The sequence below is a fragment of the Doryrhamphus excisus genome, linkage group LG9, assembly GCF_037039965.1.
Source record: "Doryrhamphus excisus strain RoL-2023G ecotype Guam linkage group LG9, RoL_Dexc_Guam_v1.1, whole genome shotgun sequence".
NCBI classification, from domain to species: Eukaryota; Metazoa; Chordata; class Actinopteri; order Syngnathiformes; family Syngnathidae; genus Doryrhamphus; species Doryrhamphus excisus.
Window position 1 is genome coordinate 6,181,103 of NC_136365.1, and position 22,549 is coordinate 6,203,651.

Below are 22,549 nucleotides of genomic sequence, written 5' to 3' on the forward strand. Positions count from 1 at the left end.
AGTACCAAGTTCGATTCCACCCTCTGGCATCTCTGTGTGGGTTTTAGTGGTTTCCTCCCACATTCCAAAAACATGCATGCTACTTTAATTGGCAACTCCAAATTGTCCATAGATATGAATGTGAGTGTGAATGGTTGTTTGTCTATCTGTGCCCTGTGATTGGCTGGCACCTGAAGACAGCTGGGATAGGCTCCAGAACCCCCGCATACCTCGTGAGGATAAGCGGTAGAAAATGAATGAATGAATGAATGATACATGTATGGATTTCATCCTTGGAATTGGACTTAAGGGCAATGTTGCTCACACTATAGAAACTGTAGGGGTTTGCACAAAGTCCCATGACTTGCACACAAGCACTCACCCAAAGGTTCCTCCTCTGGTCTTTCTGTCTCCCCTTCACTCCCATATTGATGTTACTGTATGGTATGGCACATTGCCCAATGTTTCTCTGTGATTAAACGCTTGTTGTGTGGGAAATGGATGTCCCACAGCACTCTGCATGTTTTCCATTAACCCTCTACTGTAGACACTGGCTCTCCATGAGCACAGGTGGGGGGTGAAGCACTCAAATGGGGGTGGGGGAATTTTACAAGCATGCAAAGTATGGACAGATAATCAGCAGGAGCGTAACAGTACACACTGAACAATTCTTTAGTTGCACTTTAATATGAAATATGAGTCCAAATATACGAGCAGAACCTTGCTGTGTGCAAATCCCAGCAGAATAAACCGGAGCAAAGGACTGATTTGATTTGTTGCCTCAACGCAATGTGGCTCCATTGGATTTGTCACATTTATGAAAACAAAGACGGGTCGCTCCAGCGCTAAGTGCTTTTATTATAATTGTTGGTCTTGATGGTTTTTTGTTTGAAAGGCTTTTTGCCTCTGAGATGGAAAGATGAGCGGATAAAGACAGGAAGTAGCCAGCAAAGGATACACGTGTTGAATCTCATGAATAACATATGAGGTTTATTGTACTTACATATCAGTAGATTTAACCCCAGCAATTCATCATGTCGCTGTTATTTACATGAAGGGAGAGAGCACCAAAATGGCATCTATGTTATTTTTACTGTGCCTGCTGTGAGATCATTCAAACCTGCAATAAAAAACTGTTGTTCTTGCAATCTATTCTGGTGTGTTTCCTCTTGGAACATTACTAGTGACATCTAGTGACCAATGTAGAATACTACATTTCCTCAATGTCCTTGAATGCCTTATATTTGTGTTTATTTAGCCATTTTATGCTTGAAAATGCTTAATTTAGGCCAGTAATACATACAATTGGACTAACAACAGGTTAGTTTGCATGTTCTCCCCGTGCATGCATGGGTTTTCTCCGGGTACTCCGGTTTCCTCCCACATTCCAAAAACATGCCAGGTTAATTGGCGACTTCAAATTGTCTGAATGTTCAAAATGTTTGAATGTGAGTGTGAATGGTTGTTTGTCTATATGTGCCCTGTGATTGGCTGGCGACCAGTCCAGGGTGTACCCCGCCTCTCGCCCGAAGACAGCTGGGATAGGCTCCAGCAACCCCTGCGACCCTTGTGAGGAAAAAGAGGTAAAAAATGAATGAATGAATGAATTTGCAATGTAATGTAAGAAACAACACATATCATTAAACAAAAAATGGCAGAGTGAGCAGAGATTAAAGGTCAAAATCAGTGCACGTGCCTGTCCAGTTCTGACAATTTACTATCTTATCTTATGATCTTATATTATGGTACACATAAAGAAAGAGTCACATTGAGTTAATTTAGGAGGTCACCTGTACATAGAGATGTTTGCAGCTATCCTCACTAGGGAAGGGCCGGATGTTTGGCAATGACTCATCTTTAGTACATGAGTGTGTGTCGAGGGTGACTCACCTGCATGCATGCATCTGTTTAGATGATTTAAGCACACACAACAGGGTCACTTCACAGTTCACATTTGGGAAAAAAGTAGGCATTAATTAAATGATAATAGGTTGGATTTATATAACACCTTTTTGCCCATGACCTTAACCGGCTTTACATTTCAGCTTCCTCTGCTATTGAGTTAGTTTATAGATTATTATTATTATTGTTTCCCTTTTGAATTCAGTAAGGCTATGTCATGGGGTAGAGTGTGGTTATTTCTTTCAGGTTGACTGTGCAAAAGATGAAGTACCATAATAATAAAGTGAGGGGAACCTCTATACAGGGAGCGGTATAACGTCACAACCTGTAGAGCTTGTGATTGGATGTCGATTAAAAGGGGAAACCCCGCTCTCTCACACATAGGCAAAACCCCCCTTGGCGACCCTGCAACATGACAACAAAAATACTGTATTGTGTATAGGAATTGTCACGGTTGACACATCATGAGTATATTAATGCATGTTAATGACTGCCTTGCGCAGTATTATGTTATATATTGCATGTACAGTATATATTTTGCACATTGACATTGTCAGAAAATAAAATGAGATGAGTGGAGTCATTTGCGCAGATCCGTGGTCGGTGTTCTTCTGGGCTGTTTGTGTACAGTACTTGCCAAATAGTGCGCCCTACTGTCTGTATTGCGCATGACTGTACGTCGTAATATGAAGTAGGCCTCCTGTTTTCCTCCCCAAGCCGGAGTCCTCCTGGCCCCCGCCGCCGCCGCCGCCGCCTCCGCTCTCCATGCAACGCTACGACCGAGAGAGAGCCGCAAAACAAACGAAGGCGTTTGCGGTGAAACACTCGACGAGGTGAGGCTGTTTTATTCCGTGCTGCGCGATGGTTAAATGTTGTTTTGTTGGGCGATAGCGAGAGTGGCGCGGAAGCGGGCGGACTGCAGCGGAGGATCGGGGACTGTTTCCGCACGCTGGAGGGCGAGCAAGGCCCAGTGACCCACATTCTCCTCGGCAGCCTGTGTGTCTATGCGCGCGTCCGTCTGCCTCCCTGTCTGTGTGTGCGGGCGTGTACGCGCACCTGTTTGTATATGTGTATGTACATCTGCCGCGTAAATGTTAACACCATTCATTATGTGACATATTTCAATGATAAATCTTAGGAGGCTTTTTTTGTTTGTTGTTTTAAGCGGAAGCTCTCAGTGTTCCCTTGCAGAGAAGCCGCAGCAGTATTTTACGGAATAATTTGTTGCGTGACAGCTAGGGCTCGACGCCAGTTTTGCTCTGATATACTCATTTTTTGTGCTCAATTTTAAACTAACGCGGTATTTGTCATGTCGGCAAGCGAATGTAAGGGAAGGAGACGCGACGAAGGAAGAAGGTAGTGAGCTAAATTGTCAGTTTTCGGTAGCAAGCTTAGTTAGCATGCTATAGCTAGCTATGTGGGTTGCTCTCTCCCGGTTGTATAACGAACACCTGTGGCACATATGCTCATGGTTTATTCTCATGGTTTATTCTCTTAATGTACAGATATCTGCTCGCTTTAACGCGTACTATTTGCATCGTGGTGTACTGCTATTTAAACGTGTGGTCAATGTGAAGTGGGCAGAATGGCACAATGAAAAAAGCTTAGCCATGAGGATTACTGTACTGTAGGTCAGGGTAGTGCTTCCCACAGTAGAGCCACTACAGGGTCATTAAGATGGTTGCACTCAAACTTTCAATATATGTCGCTAATGGTGTCCTTTAAATCAGTGCAAAACCGATTTATGTTGTTACACTTGCTGCACAATTATTGTAGCTTTTGTATTGCTTCGGTGGTAGATGTGGTGTGAATTATTCATCATCTTGCCAAGTGTGACAACATAAATGTGAAGAAATGGTTCCAGCCGCACCAGAATTTCAAATGAGAGTATTTTTTAAATGAAAATGAATCTGATTGAATACGCCAGAAGATGTTACCTTAGATTGTGTGAAACTGCAACAGGCTTTTGTTGTTGTCCCTATTGTTACTAGAGTAGTACAGGGGTCACCAACCTTTCACTTTTTTTCTCGTGAAGCTACTTTTACAAGCTAAAAATGACTGAGAAGTACATATTTTTGGAACGTTTATTTTCATAGCTTATTGAAACCCAAACAAACTGTGTACTGTATGCTTGTTTTAACAGGGCATGATATCCGCAACTCACATTTTGTATGAAAACATCAACAAAATGTTGTCCATCTGCATTTTGTGTTTCAGAATGCGTTTCTTTTGAGTGTATCTCACACATTAACGGAAAACCTCAATATAAACCAGGTTTGTGGGCGCCTAATGTGGTCACGGGGGGTGTGAGGGGCTATGTTGGTGTCCCCTGCTTCCTAGTGTATTTCAATAATTGTTCCACCTTTGTTGGCTTTTAAAATGGGAGCATTTTTTAAAATGTATTTTGTCCCAAAGTGGAGCACAGTTGTCATTAAGATGTTTGCGTTTACTTTCATCATATGTTGTAGTAGTATGACTAAAATAATAGAAATTTTGATTTTATTTCTTACCAACCTTGCTGCACAATTATTGCAGCCTAAACAAAAAATGCATTAATTAGCTTTAATTTTAAATACCTCTTTTTTTTGCCTTTTCTTCTCGTTATGTCACACACCTTTTATGATATTTTATTTCACACTAATTGTGGTCAATATGTAAATAATAGGCTACATTGTCCTGTAGCACAGGGCTGCTCACACTTCTTCAGACCGTTGGCTACTTTTAATAGGACGATGTCCAAAGATCTACTTCCTACTTCTTCACTTTTTTTGTCACAGAAGTAAAAGAGCAAATCAGGAGGGGCCTTAATGTCAAAGTGACGGTTATGATGTGGATGACAACAATCAACCCACACTACCCTCGCGGTCGATGTAATAGGCAACCCAATATAGCATATATGTCCATTCATACAATGTATTACTTACAATTATTTTCAAATAATAAAAAAAAATTCCAAGGTGTAGCGCAGCATGTAGCAGAAACCTTGAATTGTATTGCTTAGGTCAGGGGTACGAGTATGAAACGAATACATTCCATCATTATCTGTATTTGTGTTTAATGAAAATGCTTATTATGTATTCACTCTTCACGCTCTGTGATTGGCTAGTCACATTCAGTGACTACCTCTTCCTAGACTCTGCAAGCGGCGGCCCCAGGGGAGCTCAGCTCATTCACATACGCAGTACAATTGGGAAGTTGAAAATGGCTCGCCGTTTGTCACAGTGGCTCTACTTTATAAGGTTTTCTTCAGCTCGCCTCTATATTGGTTTATATCTGAAGTTACTTGGTAAACTTGTTGTGTAACATGCGCGGCGCGCAGAGCTGTGCAGGTACTCAACAACTCAATTGGGGTAGCATGACTGCATTTTTTTCCTTGAAAAGTGTTTTTGTCTTATTCTATGAAGTCATCATGAAACAGCCGTGCTACTTACCATTTAAGAATTTTGTTAATTTTCTGTTAGCAGTACACAGTGGTAATGATAACCTGCATTGACTGGCCACAACATTAGGTACACTTGCACAGTAGCACAAGAACAGCATCAAGCATCCTGCATGTATGGCTGACACAAGCGTGCTAAAATGCGTATTACACCCCTCTCAATATGTTTCAGTATGCACCTTGCAACTTGTCGCATAACTTACATGGTTCATTTGACAACACAAAGGGGCATGATCGTGCATCAGTCACTGACGGTGTATTTTTTTGTTGTTTTTTTTATTTTGGCTGGTTTGGCTGGTGGTATAAAGTCAGTTGGAAAATTGCTTGTACTGAGCATGATCTTTTTGAGAAAAATACAGTCAACAAAGCTGACAGATAATTTCCCTGTTTGTATGACTCTCCAACTTCACACAGCTCATTAAAACTAAAACTAAACTTTATTAAATAATAAAGTCTCAAGGATCACATACACAGTACACATTTAGCTGAATAATAAACAACACATATAGCAACTTCTGATCAATCTGTATCAATTTCAGACTTAAAATAATGTACAGATTTAAGCCCATTTGTGTTAAACCCCTTCCAGTTTATACCGTCCTCTGATACAGATACCGATAATTCATTACGATCAAAATGATACCAATGATGCCACTCTAAATTGTGTGACACAGGAACAGGCTGTTTTGTTGTCCCCAAGTTGTCCCCAAGTAGAGCTCAATAAGAAGGTTGCATTCAATTTTAATTAAACTAATTAAACTCTCACAAAATGTGAAGTAATTGCATTCCCACAATGTATCCAGCTTCATCAGGTTTTTAAACGTGAGCGTTTCTTTTCCCAAAATGATTAAATATGACTAAAGTCCCCTTGCATTGTGTAAGTGTTTCCCATAGGTCAGCACATACAGTAATTCATGGCGGTGGGAGTGGGGGTTGATGATGGCATTGTGTTTTATTTTGTGTAGTGATAGTCACACATGGGCAATCAAAAAAAACATTCATATTGTTTCCTAGGTTCTGTATAACTCAAATAACACAAATTTTAAGGATAATCTACATGTCATTGTATGTCTACTATATCTCTATACTGATGAACAGCTGCATTATAATGTATGACCAAGTCAGCTGTGGTATGTGTGAAATGCATGCCAGCTCGTGTGGTTGTGCTATAGTACTGTAACACCTCTGCATGTTGTCAAGCAGAGACACATCCGCTAATGCACTTTCAATCGCTTTATTAACAGGTGCCAACATAAGACACAGTCTGCACCCAGAACGCAAAGTACCTGAGCTAACACACAACTTCCCTCTCGTTCAGCAATGTCCCACATCACTCACCAGGCACCACCACACAATGGCCAGGGGCCTTTGGTTCAATGATTATGCTGCTCGACACTGTGGACACTGGATCGAACCATGCAGGGTACAGGGTTGGTCCATGTACAGTATGAGGTGTGTTAAGAAGCAGAGTTACCACACCATCTGCTGTATCGAGATGTAACGACAGCCTACACAATCATTCTCAATATAATGTGTTTGTGGCCAAGCGTGAACCCCAAGGAGGGCCAAATCGTTTTGTGGTGGTGCATATTAAATTGTGGCAGGCCCCTACAAGTAAATTGACTTATGGGAAACACTGTGGTTGCACTCAAACTTTCAGTTCACAAGTTCACGAGTATGCTTTTGATCAGGGGTGTCCAAACTAAAAATGAAAGGATGCCAGGGGCCACTTTTATATTTTTGTGTAATTCTTCATGAATATCGGATAATATCGACTTCCGCCACCAATCTGGTTGCCGTATTCGCAATAAAGCGCTACACACCAACATGGTAGCTGCGATAATACACCTCAAAGGCCACTCGCGTGAACAAGAATAGGCCACGCTACCATGCAGGCATGTCCATGGTGTTTCACTTTGGATGTTTACATATTAGGCACCATAGGTACAGCAGTAGTTCCCCCTCACTGTGCTGGACTGCTGTGTCATGCTGTGGGGAGGTCACATGGGAAGTACCGTCACTACAGGCAGTAAATTACTATTTTGTTGAAAAGACTCGTTTGTTTAAAAAAAAAAAAAAAAGTAATATTTTAACCATGTTAAATGCCCTACCCTAAAGGTATTTTGAAAGGCTATTTTTTCCCATTTGAATTTTTATTAGATGAGAGACCCAACTCACAGAGGTTTTTTACAAAAGCCAAACGATATTGTTGGTCATGCTGTATAATAAAAAAATTTAGCAATACTTGGCTTGCATTATTTTTAATGCTTAACCATACAGTACATCATTATAAACGCTGAACAATCCCCTCCCGACCTCAACAGATCTCCTCTTACAGAGCGTGAATGGAAGCTCCGAGGGGTTAGCTTGTGTGGCTTTATGTGCGCAACTCGGGATCGATGAGTATATTTTCACCATGTTGTGTCTTATGGCTTTAAAGTAATAAACGTGTCACAGTGCCCGGTGACGACGTGGAAGTCCTGAGTGGGAAAAAATACGAGAAGCATGTTTATTTTTCAACCTAGCTTTTCTTAGCCATAAATACACATTCTCCACACACGGAACACAATTCCGTGACGGTCCTTCAAAATAAGAGCGCCGTTTGTCCCATGTCTGCTTCAACAAAACAAGAGTGTCATAAAAATATCTTCCGTATGCAGTTGGAATTGCATGGATGACTACATCTTCCTAATCACAAGCACAGGCATTACAGTTTGTTGAAGATTTGGTATCAGTGTGTGCAGAGGCTGACATCCCATTACACAAGTTAGCCAGTTGGTTGACTCTGCTGAATTAAAATTTTACATTTTATATCTTCATATCATGATATATTCTAAAAATATTGTGAGATATGCTAAGGTCCACATCACCCAACCCTAATTTCTACAGTGTGCGGATAAAAACCTGCAACCTCAGGCCACAATGTGGACACCCCTGCTTTAGCTCATTGGAAAATGTGAATATTTTGCACACTTATTGAAAATTGTTTTTAGAGCAAGTAATTACCTTGCTCAGGTAGTAGAAGTGGAGTGATTACCAACTAAATCTCGAGATATAAGGATTTTCTTTTATCAAAACGATTGAATATGACTGAACAATCACCTTAGATTATGTGAAAATGGAACAAGCATTTTTGGTTTTCCATAATCTGATAATTTTTCAGCACATAGTTTACTGTTTTTCTCCTGCATCAACAAATCTTGTGTATTTCTCTTTGGCCTTTATAATTTGCATGCATAGCACACAGTGTGTACAGTTCCATGTTTTGTTTGTTTGCTTGAATGGGTCTTTTTTGTCTGTGTGTGTTACAGGTGAGGTGTGGCTCACACAAAAAGACCTGCAAGCACTCAGAAGGATAGTCTCTGTAACAACAGCCTCATAGGGGCATTCCAGTGAGTAAGTAAGTTGACAGTTTTGAATCATCCTGTGTTTTTTTTTTCCTTCACATAACTGGGTCACAGTGCTCTGAAATATTTTCACAAGAATGTGGTCTAAATGTGTGACAAATTACTCATTTCCAGCTAGGTCTCTCTGCATTGATGTACTGTCATTGAGGTGTACTTCAGGGCTTTTTGGGTTTGAGCCAAATGTTATACTCTGTAACAGCAGTTGAAAAAAAGAAAGAAAACAAAAAGAATAAATTTTTCTATTCCCTGTCCTGTCATTTGACTAAATGAAATAAAAGCTGAGCGCAGACTGACCTTATGACCCGGTGTCTCCTCTCTGATTTGTCCTTTAGGTTTGGATGACCGCCATGGCTTTTTCGTGGTCTGGTGACCCCTGATGACTTTGGCATCAGCACTGTCCCTAAACCATTTCTTCCACCAACCCCCTGAGAAAAGACATTAAATCACACCGTGCATAAGCTGCAGTGGGGTGAGTGTTACTACACAAACTTGTATCAAATGTATTGAAACTAAAGGCTATTCATTATTGCAGGCCATCTCAGTCCAATATGAATTAGTCTGCTGTTTGTTTTAGTCCAATCCGTGTAATCCATTTATTTGCCCTTCCCTTCCAGGTGGATTTCCAAATGCCTACCTCACGCCTAAAGAACAAGTCACCACAACCACAACCCTGATCAGCAGCCACCATGACATCAAGCATAGGGTATGTTGCAACAAACAAGCTGTGTACCATCATGTATCTTCAATGATGCACAATACAGGCATATTGTACAATAGCTGTAGCAGAACATGGCAGAATACCTATTTTTTTGTGTTTGTACTGTATTTTGTAGGAGTGTCTTAGAATACAGTATTCCCTTGTTTATGACGGTTAATTGGTTGTAGCCCCAACCGTGATGGGTGACCGTCGACTCATTGGCTCATAATGGCTACTAAAAAAATTCATCCAAACTATTTTGAAAAGAGCAAGTTGTTGCTTTTCAAGCCATGTTGTTCATATTCTATGTGCACTTTTCAGATGTGTGTCAACAGCGACTGTGTTTCGGTCTCGTTTGTCTTATGTTCTCTGTAACTAAATACATCAATTTACTGTTGTTATACACCTACCATGTTTGTTTATCTGAGTCTCTTAGCCTGTCGCAAATGAGAGATGTTCATTTGTCGGAATTGCTCTTAGATCTGCTCTTTAAAAAAACATTCAAATATTAGTTGACTGTGGACAAAATATAACGAATCAGATTTGATTTATAAAAATCCTTAGTCAAAGACAACCCCAGTATTTTTTATTCTTTCAACACCATTTCCTTTTTATACTTTATACTCCTTTACGGGCTTGCAAGTGTCACCGTGACCTTCCACTATGTAACTTCTTAAAGTATGTCCATAACAACTAAAACATATCATACCTCTTTTCAATTTCAGCATCTTGACAGGGAATATACAGTATGTTAAATTAATTATAATTACAGTACTTCTCATCAGCAGTTATGGAAGGAATCCATTTGATTTGTTATATGATAGAAGGCCAGAAAGTCCAAGATGACGTGTTGGCTTTTCGAAATTCACTCATAACCTCCTTGGCAAGCACAACACATTCCTGCTATCTCTCTCTCTCTGTGTGTATCTCTGTTTTTGTGTGACCCAAAAATAAGCCTGCCGTTGGCATGCAGGAATTCTCTCATTAGCCAGCATCTACCATTAGCTATTATTAACAGTGTGTATCTGCTTTGAAGCCACCAACAAGTGGGTGTGAACATACATGATAACAACAAGAAGTAAGAGAAACATGAATTAAGTGTGCTGTTTTCTCTCCTCGGCCAGGGATGATTGTAGCATCTTTGATGGGTTGATGGAAGAAGATGAAAAGGACAAAGCAAAACGGTTGGTATAGAAACATTAATGTTCTATTCATTTGCTAATTCCTAATTAATGTTGTGAAAAGTTTTGCAATTGTTTAATTAGCCCTGTCTTTCAATTGTAGAGTGTCCCGAAACAAGTCAGAAAAGAAGCGGCGAGACCAGTTCAATGTCCTCATCAAGGAACTTGGCACCATGTTGCCAGGCAACACCAGGAAGATGGACAAGTCCACTATCCTGCAGAAAAGTATCGACTTCCTGTGTAAACACAAAGGTCAGGGCACTTCACTTCCTGTTTCTGCACAGCCTGCCGTCACAGGATGAAATGTTCCAACTTCTAAACTAATTTTGTCAATTTCCGTTTTCTTTCATTAGAAGATTTTTACATGTGTGTTCAGTTCTTGCTCTTGAGTTTCATTCACTTCACACCCACAACCTTTTAGTGTTATCATCTGCACAGTGTTGTCTAGTATTCTGTTTATCTGCCACGTTTTCACACTAAGCCTTGTACTATTTTGTAAGATGACGCCTTGTAACATTTGTTTTAGTTGCTTTTTCATTTCTGTCCCCTCGTTAGTGCTCCTTCACTCGGTTTCCTCTTTCAAATATGTTTCCCCCTCTCACATTAGAAATTGCTGCCCAGTCTGAGTCCAGCGAGATCAGGCAGGACTGGAAGCCTCCGTTTCTCAGCAATGAGGAGTTCACACAGCTGATGTTGGAGGTCAGATATCTAACTTGGTTTATGTTCTGAATCCATTTTTAATGGGTTGAAAGGACACTGTGTGTTTTTTTCCCCTTGACATTATCAGGCTTTGGATGGCTTCTTCATAGCAATAATGACTGATGGGAACATCCTCTATGTGTCAGAGAGTGTCACCTCATTATTGGAACATCTTCCTGTGAGTAACCCAGTCTTTTTTTCCACCCTGGTACCATATCCAATGTCAGTCACAAATTCACACATTTGGTTCTCTCTTTTTTTTTTTTTAAACACACTCCCATTTTGCATGTTCATTTTCCTCATTTTAATTAATGGTAGTTTAATATAAGCATACCTGAAAAATACAGACATAATATTTAAATGTTTGTAGTATTGCCAGAATGCACCATCTAAAATGTTTTTTATTTTCCAGGCGGACCTGGTGGACCAGAACCTGTTAAATTTCCTGCCAGTTGGTGAACACTCAGAAGTATACAAAGCCCTGTCCACACACCCCAACGACCTTGAGAGCCTTACTTCGGATTATTTAAAGAGTTAGTAACACAATTACTTTGTCATTGTTTGTTTACTAACATGGTCACAGTTTACATTGCTAATTAACAATGTAAACTGTTTTTTGGACAATACAATAACCATTTTCTTGCCCGCAAAATGATAGATTGATATATACGTACAGTATGTACATACATACTGCATCATTTTAAAAATAAATACATCCACCAGGCCTTAAGATCAACTTTTCTGTCTCCTTCAACTGAATATCTCCCCCATTGCAAGCCATTCTCCAGCTTCCAGACTCTTGTGAAATCTCAGACTTCAACTGCAACTCTAAACCCTCCACATGCCAGCTCGATACCCTCACCACAGCTCTGGTCAAAGCCAGCCTCCCCTCTCTCTTCTCTCTCATCTCTGCCATCATCCACTCCTCACTAACCACTGGAACTGTGGCCCAACGAACAACGACATCCTCATGGCAGTAGATTCCAGCCCACTTACCAATGTCATCCTCTTTCATCTACATCTTCGACACAATCTCTCGCACCATCTCTACTCTCTGCAATATATTCCATAAATACAACACCCGTTTTCATTGCTTTGTAGATGACACCCAGCATTCAATACTCCCTCCCTCCACCATCACCACCATCAAATACTGGCTCACCTCAAATTTTCTCAACTGTGGAAAAACAGAAATCCTTTCGGTTTCTTACAAAACCACACTATCCAAAGTTGACAGTTTCTCCCTCAACGTCGATAACACCATAGCTTCTGGAGTCTTGATGTCGTCATTGATGGCTTGCTGTCATTCCAGTCCCACATCAATAACTTTACCTGGTCTACATATTTCCAATCTAGACCCACTTGTTCAGGACATTCTATAATTTACCATGACATTTTTATTTGATCTTTTATGTGTTTGCAGCTTTTATCTGTGACTACGGGGTCCTGAAAGGGACTTACGAATAAAATGTTATTTAAAAAAAGTATATATATTCATATTCATAACCAAGAAATTTCTCTCATTCACTCATTCAATCAAATTCATTTTTTCAAATGTTAGCCTTAATGATATGAATGTCAGCATATTTTTAAATAATATAGTTTAACAGTCAAATTCTTTTTCGTCCAGGTAAGAACTACATGGAATTCTGTTGTCATATGCTTCGAGGGTCCATTGACCCAAAAGAATCTCCTGTCTATGAATATGTGAGCTTCATTGGGAACTTCAAGTCACTCAATAACGGTATGCCCTTTTTTTTATTTTTGGGAATCCATGCAGAAGTCATTATAACTAAATCTGACATTGTGCTTATCAAGCTTTAAGCATCGCTACATCGCTCTCTCACTCTCACTATTATTAATGAATGATTGCTGTTTTGTGGTTAACTATACCCTATTAGTAGTCAAAAATATTGAAAATCAAGTTAAAAGTAATATTCTGTTCACTAGACATCAGTAATGCTACGCTGATGAGACATGAGGTTATATTACATGACCATCTCACTGCATGTAGTCAGCCATGGCATGTCCAACATGACACAATGGGAAAAGTTCTCCTCTCCTCCCATGTGGGAGTGATACATTTTTGACTTCGACAAGGTTTGGGAATCATTTCAATTTGAACGGTTCAGACTCGGGTTCCTAACAATTCTCAATTGCAACACTTTTTAAAAGGCAGCATCTTTCTACACCATGAATGGGTGACCTTTACTCAAGTTGACCTTGTTTTGCACTGAGCCAACCATTTTTTTTTCCATGAAGTTAAGCCAAACTTTTTAGATGCTTTTTCACCTGTGCTTAGCAGCTTCTTCTTTGTTGGTGTTTGTGGCTATTTCTAATATCCCGAGAGAAGGGTAATGTTAGTTCCAGTTCCTATCAATGTTCAAGACTTGATGCACATCCCTTTTTTGACACTGTTTAAAACCCTTTCTTAAGGGAGAAATTAACAAATTGGAGGCTCACGATTTACCCCGGTAGCATGCTATGTCTAAAGACGCGGCCGTCTCTGGTCCCTGCAATGATCCTGTCGCCTGCGCATTACAGTAGTAATTATGAGTTTAAAGGTGACCATATGGGTGTTATTTCATATCTGCAGGTCTCTAGTAATGGTAAAAAATATATATTTTAAAAGTAATAAACATTCCCAAAATATTCCATTCATTAATATTGAATCCTTGTTTGTGGAAATTCACTTATCGTGGTCGAATCTGAAACCAATAACCACTATAAATGATGGACGACTATAATTTGATCTGTCTTGGCAACTTCCAATTCACTTGCTGTTTTGTTGTTTTCTTTCTAGTTCCCAATGTGACGAGGAATGGTCTGGCAGGGGTCTTACAGCGCTCTCTGCAGCCTGCCTTTGACGACCAAGTGTGCTTTGTGGCAACTGTACGGCTCACTAAACCTCAGTTTATCAAGGTGGATTCTGACACGTTCACCCAAAATCTGACATTGGATTATCATCTGCTAAAGTGCTTTTTTTATTCATAGGAAATGTGTACAGTAGAAGAGCCCAACGAAGAATTCACATCTAGACACAGTCTTGAATGGAAGTTCCTCTTTCTCGATCACAGGTAAACAAACTTGTAAATGGGTTTAATGTGCAAACTCCGATGTTTCATCTTAGTAATGACTGTTTTTTTTCCTCCAGAGCTCCACCCATTATAGGCTACCTGCCATTTGAGGTTCTGGGAACTTCTGGGTATGACTATTACCATGTAGATGACCTGGAGACTCTAGCCAAGTGCCATGAACACTGTGAGGGCTCACTTCTACTTTCACTCAAACCACATTGTTAAAATTGTTCCATTTTGTGCTTCTCATAGTCATGGTCTTGGCCCCTTTCCTTTGTCTCTTCCTCATTCAGTGATGCAGTATGGTAAAGGGAAGTCTTGTTACTACCGTTTCCTGACTAAAGGTCAACAGTGGATTTGGCTGCAGACACACTACTACATCACCTATCACCAGTGGAACTCCCGCCCTGAGTTTATTGTCTGCACACACACAGTAGTCAGGTATTGCAAGCAAAAATTATTATCCAATATTTTGATTTTGCTTTAATGAAGTCACTTTCAAACAATGAATAGACCCCCATACTGACTCTGAAATCTCTTACTGCCTACTCAAAAACATCTCTCTGTAGCTATGCAGAAGTGAGGGCAGAACAGCGAAGGGAGCTGGGCATTGAAGAATCCAACCCAGAGGTCACTCTGGATAAGGTGAAGAATAGTTTCTATGCTGCTTTCAACTTGCATATTTAAATGTATCACCAGCTGTGTATTTCTATATACAATATATTTCTATAAGTAGTAAAGTTGCTGAAGCCGGCAGAGCATGTTTGATCACAGTGTCACGACTCAAACCTTGTGACAAGGTTCTGACTAATTTTAGACTTTTAGGGCTCTATTTTCGTAGACCAGGCACAAGCGCGGTGAACCTGCCCAATGCCGCGCCTACTGACTTCAAATGTTTTTATTTTTTTTTATTTTGACAGAGCCAGGACTCTGGTTCAGAGCTGAACACATCCAGTCTCAAGGAGGCATTGGAGAGGTTTGACCACAGCCGGACACCCTCAACCTCTTCACGAAGTTCACGCAAGTCTTCATCACATGTATCCGACAACACCTGCACTTGTAAGTGAAAACAAACCAAATTTCAGGAACATTACTATTTATTTTAAATAGTAAACAAACAATAAAAGGGTAGTCCTGTCTACCTTTACTATCAAAAGAGAAATGTGTGAGAATAAAACGAGTACCTATATACAGTAAGTGAGAATTTATTTACTGAAGTCAGTGGTAAAGCTGTGCGTTCAGATTGCCATGTTTAAGAACTACAATAAAAATGGCTATTACGATACCAAACGCGCAGAGAAAAGACGACCCTGTCCAAGGTGTACCAAATTTGGATAAAGCTCATTTAAGGCATGTCTTTAAAAAAATTACATTTCTGAAAGTGCACATATTCTGTCCTATTTTGAAAAAATAAAATTGAATAAATAATGTTTTCAAATTTTTATTTTTGTTTGCTTAATGATGGCATTTATTCTTGGCAGTAGCATCTTGTCTAAGCCATGAGGTTTTGTCTGCTTTAATAGAGAGACAGAATTTTATCTTCAACATAATTTAACTTGACAATATTTTCTGTTTCTGTCTCTCTTCCCCTTGGGAAGAGATATTGACCACACCTGAGCCACTGTATAGTCGTGACAAAGAGTTAATTAATGTAAATATCTGAACCAACAGCCTCTAAGCTACATATGGACACAGCCACACCTCCACGACAATCTCTGGCCTCAACGATGGAGGTGACGTCACAGCGCCGCTCATCCATCAGCAGCCAGGTGAGACTTGAGAATGAGACGGCAACATATAGCAAACCATAACATCACATATCTACATCTTATCTTATTATGTGTTTTTAATAAATAAACGTGTGTCCATATTTGCAGTCCATGAGCTCTCAGACTACCAGCCAGAGTGTCACTCCTGCTATGATCACTCAGCAGCAGCAGCAACAGCAGCAGCAGCAGCAGCAGCAACAACAACAGCAGCAGCAACAACAACAACAGCAGCAGCAGCAGCAACAACAACAGCAGCAACAGCAACAACTGCAGACAAATGTACAGGTTAGTTTTCACTACCATCTTTGGTGCTCATTTTCCTGTGAAAAAAAGTAAAATCAATGACAGTTACTGACATGCATACATAGGGTGCTAAACTTATTTTTATGGACACTTTTCTGCTTCTTGCAGCCGGTGATGGAGTTCTCAGCGCAGGTGAATGCTATGCAACACCTAAAGGAGCAGCTGGAGCAAAGGACAAGAATGATACAGGCCAACATCCAGCGGCAGCAGGAGGAGTTAAGAAACATTCAGGAGCAGCTGCAGAGAGTCCAGGGGCAGGGAATACAGGTAAGGCCCCCCACATAAGATCCAAATACCCCATCAGCATTTAGAAAACATTTTGCCTGTCATGGTATCGGCCTCATTTAATTTAGCTGAAGAAAACAAACGCAAACCAGACAATAGCCAGAGGCCTGTACTTCGACGCAGAGTACCGAGTAAGCTTACAAGCCTAACATTTCTTAAAGACAAGCATCTTCATGAGACAAATGTTTCAACTGCCCTATCATTCAAATGCCCTAACTGCCCAAATCCACAATACATTTGACTGTGGAAATGCAGAAGTAAGTCAATTCATATTTGTCCTGTTAATATGCTCCAAAATAGCCAAATGAGCGAGCAGCTCAGCCAGGAACAGGAAGTAGAAAGGAGAGTTGATTTGAGGCAAAAAATCATTACTACAGCATTTATAAAAAAGGAATCCTACTTGGTGAAAATTCACTTATCACGGTCAGGTCTGGAACCAGTTAATTTGCAATAAACTGAATTACTGTTTACCTAAAATTCAGTTGTCACTCAATTGGTGACAGTTGTATTGCCACCAGCAACGTCCCCATAGTCCCCATAATTCCCAATGAACTAGTTGATTTAAATTCAGTGCTTGTGTCCTCTATTAGTATATCTTATGTGTGCTCCACAACACTGCTTTCTAAATTTAGGACATCGCTCACTTGAACAAAACTAGAAGGTGATTTGTGCATGTGCAATTTCGTCTGACCTAGAATCAGAATCATCTATTATGTATTAGTTGCCTTCTGAGGGAGTCGTGATAATAGTGGAGACAGAGGAGCATTCTCTCTAAATCCTTTTATTGTTTGCTTTACACAAACCAATGGGTTTGCTCTTTGCAGATGTTGTTGCAGCAGCAGGGTGGCGGGATGAACGTGCAGCTTCCCCAAGTGGCGCCGGTCCAGCAGACGACTGCTCTGAGCGGTCAAGTGCAGCAAACGGTGATCAACCCCGTCCATTCGGGAACGCAGCAGCTCACCATCCAGCAGCAGGCAACTCCCACTCAACAGAGCCTTCAGCAGCAGGTGGGACTACTGACATAAACACACCCTGCTTTTGTAATAGCAACATAGGTTATATGTACTGTAGTTACTGAATGATGATGGTACCACCCTTCATACTAGCCTTGTGTACAGTAAGTTTGACATTTATGGTCAAATTTGACTTTATTATTTTTTAATAATTACCTATTTTTTGGATCTGGCAGTCAGGGGACCATGGAATTGTCTTAACATTTTCCCATTCTAAGACACCCCTGGACAATAGCACTCGTCATAAATGAATTTACAGTTAATCCATATGATCGGGATTGGACGAGTTCACTCATTCAACATCGGTAAAAGATCAGCAGCCCTGATTGGCGCATCCCTTGTAATTGATTATTATTATTAATGTAATGTAGATACGTCTAGAATACTCACACATACACATACAATCGTCTTATACTATCCATTTCTTTATTCAAAATGTGATCTTTTTATGTTAAGAAAATGCTGTGACAGTGACTGTCTATTTGTGAGAATTTCTGTCTTCTGTTTATATTGGAATATTGCCATTCATATAAACATAGCCTGTGCTACTGCTCAAAATAGTTACCATCATGTGGAAATAGCTGAGAAGAGGAAAATAACATTTGTGTTTTGGTAGTCTCCCCTCTTGTTTATGGTAATTTAGGTTCTTATTTAATGATTCCACTGTAACCACTGTGGACTGCATCCATTGTATGTTTACATTACAAGAAGAGACAAAGCATATGTTTCTCATTTTGTTTCCCAAAATAAAACCTGATATAACTTCAGTTCAACCTCCAGTTTTGCAGAAGTATGCAAATTATGTAGTTAAAATTTTGTTCTGAATTTTGCCTTGAATTATAATTGTCTTGTGTGTTTTGCTGACTGTCTCTGTGGCTGCCTATATGTTTTACTCGGGGAAGAGACATTACGAAATGTAGAAACATTAAAATAGATCCCCTTCTCTGCCCATCTCCAGGCCCAACGGCAGCCTCAGCAGCCCCCCCAGGCACAGCAGCAGACCCAGAACTCTGTGCCTGCTCCGCTGTACAACACCATGATGATATCTCAGCCGGGGCAGCCCAATGTGCTGCAGATCAGCACCAGCCTGCCGCAGAACAACACGCCTCAAGGCACCACCGTGGCCACTTTCACACAGGACCGACAGATCCGGTAGATGGGCAGTCATAACTAGCAGGATCTCAATCAAGGAGATGTGTGCTTATTTTCTTTCCTCCCATTGACCTTTTCCCACCAGGTTTCCAGCAGGGCAGCAGTTAGTGACCAAGCTTGTAACCGCTCCAATGGCTTGTGGTGCTGTCATGGTGCCCACCTCTATGTTCATGGGCCAGGTGGTTACCGCATACAACCCTTTTGGTGGGCAGCAGGTAAGGATGCCGCAGTATAATTCATACTGTATATTGACATAGGCTGTTGTCCTCAATATCTGCACAGACATCAGAGGTCTCTTGCTGACCGAAAAGGTTTATTTGAAGATCTTCTGTTGTCTTGTTTTAACTCTTTCACATCTTTAGCAGGGAGGACAAACCCAGACTCTAACTCTTCAACCAGCACAACCTTCTCAAGGGCAGCCAGATGCCCCCAACCAGACAGCTGTAGTGGCGCAAAGTGGACAGCAGGGACAACAGCAGCAACAACAGCAATTCCTCCAGGTATCACAAGAGGGCATCAAATGTACATATATGGTTTAACTAGCAATTTTGTTAAGACTAATGATGATGTGTGTATACAGTGTAGTCTGCATACAATGTTTTTCTTACTATTTTTCAATCTGAAACCTCCCCTGTAAAGGCTGTGTTCACAATCACAAGTGGGGCGTCTCTTGTCTTGACCAAAGCACAAACTCCTACATGGTTGCTGTGCCTTTTGTCCAATTTCACTGTATTCAAATTGTCTTCTTTAACATCAGACCAAATGACCAAACCAATCAAATGCCTTGATATGCTACAGTGTACCCACTATGCCACACCCTGGTGACCCTGTGATGCTTTTGTGACTTGCAATGCTTTGCTAAAACACTAGGGGCAGTGTTTCCCTTAAAATGAGCAAACACAACTCAAACACAACTCCCAGCAGTGTTAGCTCGGACTGTACTTCATTAATGACATTTCAAACTATTTTACTTATTAGCGCGCAGCAGTATAATTGACGTGTGGGTAGTAGCTTGAACCTATCAGGCAATAAGCCAACACTTACTGCAAAAATGGTAATATTTGTGTGTGTTTGTGGTTTTTTTTTTCCCTCCTAGGGCACTCGTCTTCTACATAGTAATCAGTCCACCCAGTTGATTCTGCAGGCAGCTTTCCCACTTCAGCAGCAGGGCACTTTCACCCAGGCAACACACCAACAACAACAGCAACAACAACCACAACAACAACAAAGGCAGCAGCAGCAACAGCAACAACAGCAGCAGCAGCAACAGTCTCACCATCAGAGGCATCAGCAGCTCAAACCTCAGCCTCAGAAACAGCAGAAAGCGCCATCATCACACAGGACTGACAGTGTCAGCAGCCAACCACAGTAAGGAGAAAGTCTGGAGGGAAACACACTTGGTTGGGAAAGAGGAAAAAAAACAGGAAATAAAAGTCTAAGGGACTGCCGCATACATTTGTTTTGCTTGTGTGGCTCAAGCCTTTCCTGTCAAAGATTTTTGGTCCGCCTTTCTCTTGCTTCAAGGCGTGATCACGTGAGCACGGTAAGCCTGTGAGTCCGCTAGGAACTCATCAGTGATTTTCATCAGGCATAGAGGGACGAATTACCCCCATCAACTCCCTCCATCCCCTAACCTCCTTACCCGTGTTTTCCCTTGGGGGGGAAGGGCTGGCGTTTCTGCGGAAGATGACCTTATTGCCACATTCTCTTGGAGATGTGTTAAAGTGGACTCACCTTGTACAAATTTCCTGTATGATATTAAGAAAACCATGTGTAAATACCCAATATAGCCTAATGGGAAACAGAAATGTAGTATTTTATATGATTGCATGGAAAGAATAACTGTAAGCTTTTATTAGTCGCTTTTGAAAAAAAAAAACATTTTTACTTTGTTCAAAGTATTTCCTGGTGTGATATTGAAGCCCCACCCCCAGCTCCTCCCTTTTCTCACGTAAGGCCAGAATTGGGTTTTTAAAAAATCTGTTTGGGGGGATAAAACAAGATGTGAGGGCTGATTTGTTGTTGTTTTTTTTTTTTTTTTTTGGAACTCAAGTGTTTTTAAGCACTACACCATTTTTTTCAGAACTTATTGACGCAAAACGTTTGACTACAGTCCAACTGAAATGTTCACAGAGTGATCTCTGCAAGTACAAGAGGTTTCAGCGATTCCAAGTGCCAATTATGTAGTTCATTTTGTTTGAATATCCATCAGAAACCTCTAAGGCATGCATACATAAATCTATATTTTCCAACAAAGCCCTAACAATGCTCATGCACGTGTGTGTGTGTGCGTGTGTGTGTGTGTACAGTATATAGAAGGGATTATTTTCTAACAGTCAGAGAGAGCCCTATACGTAACAAACAGTATATCCTCATGAAACTTTAGCACTTGATGTGGTTGTGTACAGTAAATCACTGTCAAGACCTAGTTGTTAGTTGTTTAACTGTGTGTGAGTGCGTGTGTGTGTGTGTGTGTTTTGAAAAATTCTATCTTGTGTGCCTGTGTAATGTGAGTGTCTGTGGGCCCCGTGTGTCTTACAGTAATCGACTTAGTAAAGGTTCGGAGTTGCTAGATGGTACTTCTACTCTCAGGAATGTGGAATTATTTCAAAATTTTGTTTCTGCCTCAGTCTGGAACCAGACCAGGAAGGGTTAAACGATGATGCTGCCAAGACCTAGAGCAGGGCTTTTAAAGTATGAGGTAGTGCCAGAAGACCAGCTTGAGAAAAATAAAGAAATTACATTTTTCCAAACCTGCTAAACTAATTTCAAGTTTAATTTTTTATTTCCATATGGGTTGAAACAAAAAAATCCACAAAATCCTCATCACACTTTGTAAAATCACTGACCTAAAGATGAATACAAAGAAAGTCAACAAAAGTAAAACAGGAATGTGGCATAAAGGCGTCTTCAGTATGAAGCATTCTTTGTCTGCTACTTAGTCTTTTGCATCATCAGTTTAACCCTTCTCCTTGTTGGGCCTCATAAAAATTCTCATGCAGTTCACTTCAGATGTCTCTCAGTTCTCAAACAGCAGTCTAAAGCAGGACCAGGTCCACATGGACTTCCTCACTACATTTTTAAGCCATATCAAAACGCAAAAGCCTCGGTTTGGAGTGTTAACGGTTGGTAAAGGAGTGATTCTTTTAGAATGTGTTATGTCTCCTAGTGTGTGTGTGTGTGTGTGTGTGTGTGTGACTATTGTATCTCTTCCTGATTCTTGTATCTCTTAGGGGGTGTCAGTATTGGTTGCCCCCACTGATAGCCAATCAGTTCTTGCGTTGCAGTATGAAGAAAATTGTAATATTCAAGAAACTTTCCTTGCCAGTTGGGCTCAGTGTTCTGGAAGCCCCAGTGTGGGACTGCTCCACTTGAATACGTGTGTGTGTTTGTGTGTGTGTTTGTGCATGCGTGCACGTGTGTATGATAAACATGTCACTGTAAACCACATTATTTTCTTATGGAGAGTATGTATGAGTGAGAAGAATGGATGTTTGTTGGCAATGCAGCACACAGGTCCCCAAACACCTACCAACCTCACAGAGGTGTTTTAAAATGACTGACAGCTCATCACAGTAACACTTCTCTCGAAAAAAAAAAAAAGTTTATTGCAACTCTGATCAGCCATCACAAAGCTGGCATCTAC

General features: G+C 40.6%; 1 protein-coding gene across 3 annotated transcripts; it reads left to right on the plus strand.

Annotated features, from left to right (window-relative positions):
* Positions 1-2,567: 2,567 nt before the first annotated feature.
* Positions 2,568-22,524, plus strand: clockb (clock circadian regulator b). 3 transcript variants are annotated; one of them, XM_078793309.1, is made up of 25 exons: positions 2,568-2,714; positions 8,632-8,720; positions 9,060-9,196; positions 9,342-9,430; positions 10,549-10,608; positions 10,709-10,857; positions 11,213-11,304; positions 11,393-11,482; positions 11,717-11,837; positions 12,935-13,048; positions 14,108-14,226; positions 14,299-14,381; positions 14,459-14,565; positions 14,675-14,822; positions 14,951-15,026; positions 15,302-15,440; positions 16,053-16,150; positions 16,259-16,321; positions 16,355-16,435; positions 16,562-16,720; positions 17,563-17,745; positions 18,710-18,903; positions 18,989-19,118; positions 19,266-19,403; positions 20,000-22,524. In XM_078793309.1, exons 4-25 carry the CDS (start codon positions 9,414-9,416, stop codon positions 20,273-20,275), a joined length of 2,637 nt encoding a protein of 878 aa, XP_078649435.1. In that variant the 5' UTR covers positions 2,568-2,714; positions 8,632-8,720; positions 9,060-9,196; positions 9,342-9,413; the 3' UTR covers positions 20,276-22,524. The 3 variants fall into 3 exon arrangements, with proteins under 3 accessions (XP_078649435.1, XP_057925334.2, XP_078649436.1); XM_058069351.2 differs by having other exon boundaries at positions 16,259-16,435; XM_078793310.1 differs by having other exon boundaries at positions 16,259-16,435; positions 19,269-19,403.
* Positions 22,525-22,549: the final 25 nt, after the last annotated feature.

Coding starts and splice junctions, on each gene's coding strand:
- clockb (XM_058069351.2), top strand. Junction 11,305..11,392: donor TCACACAGCTGATGTTGGAG/GTCAGATATCTA, acceptor TGACATTATCAG/GCTTTGGATGGCTTCTTCAT. Junction 13,049..14,107: donor CTTCAAGTCACTCAATAACG/GTATGCCCTTTT, acceptor TTTTCTTTCTAG/TTCCCAATGTGACGAGGAAT.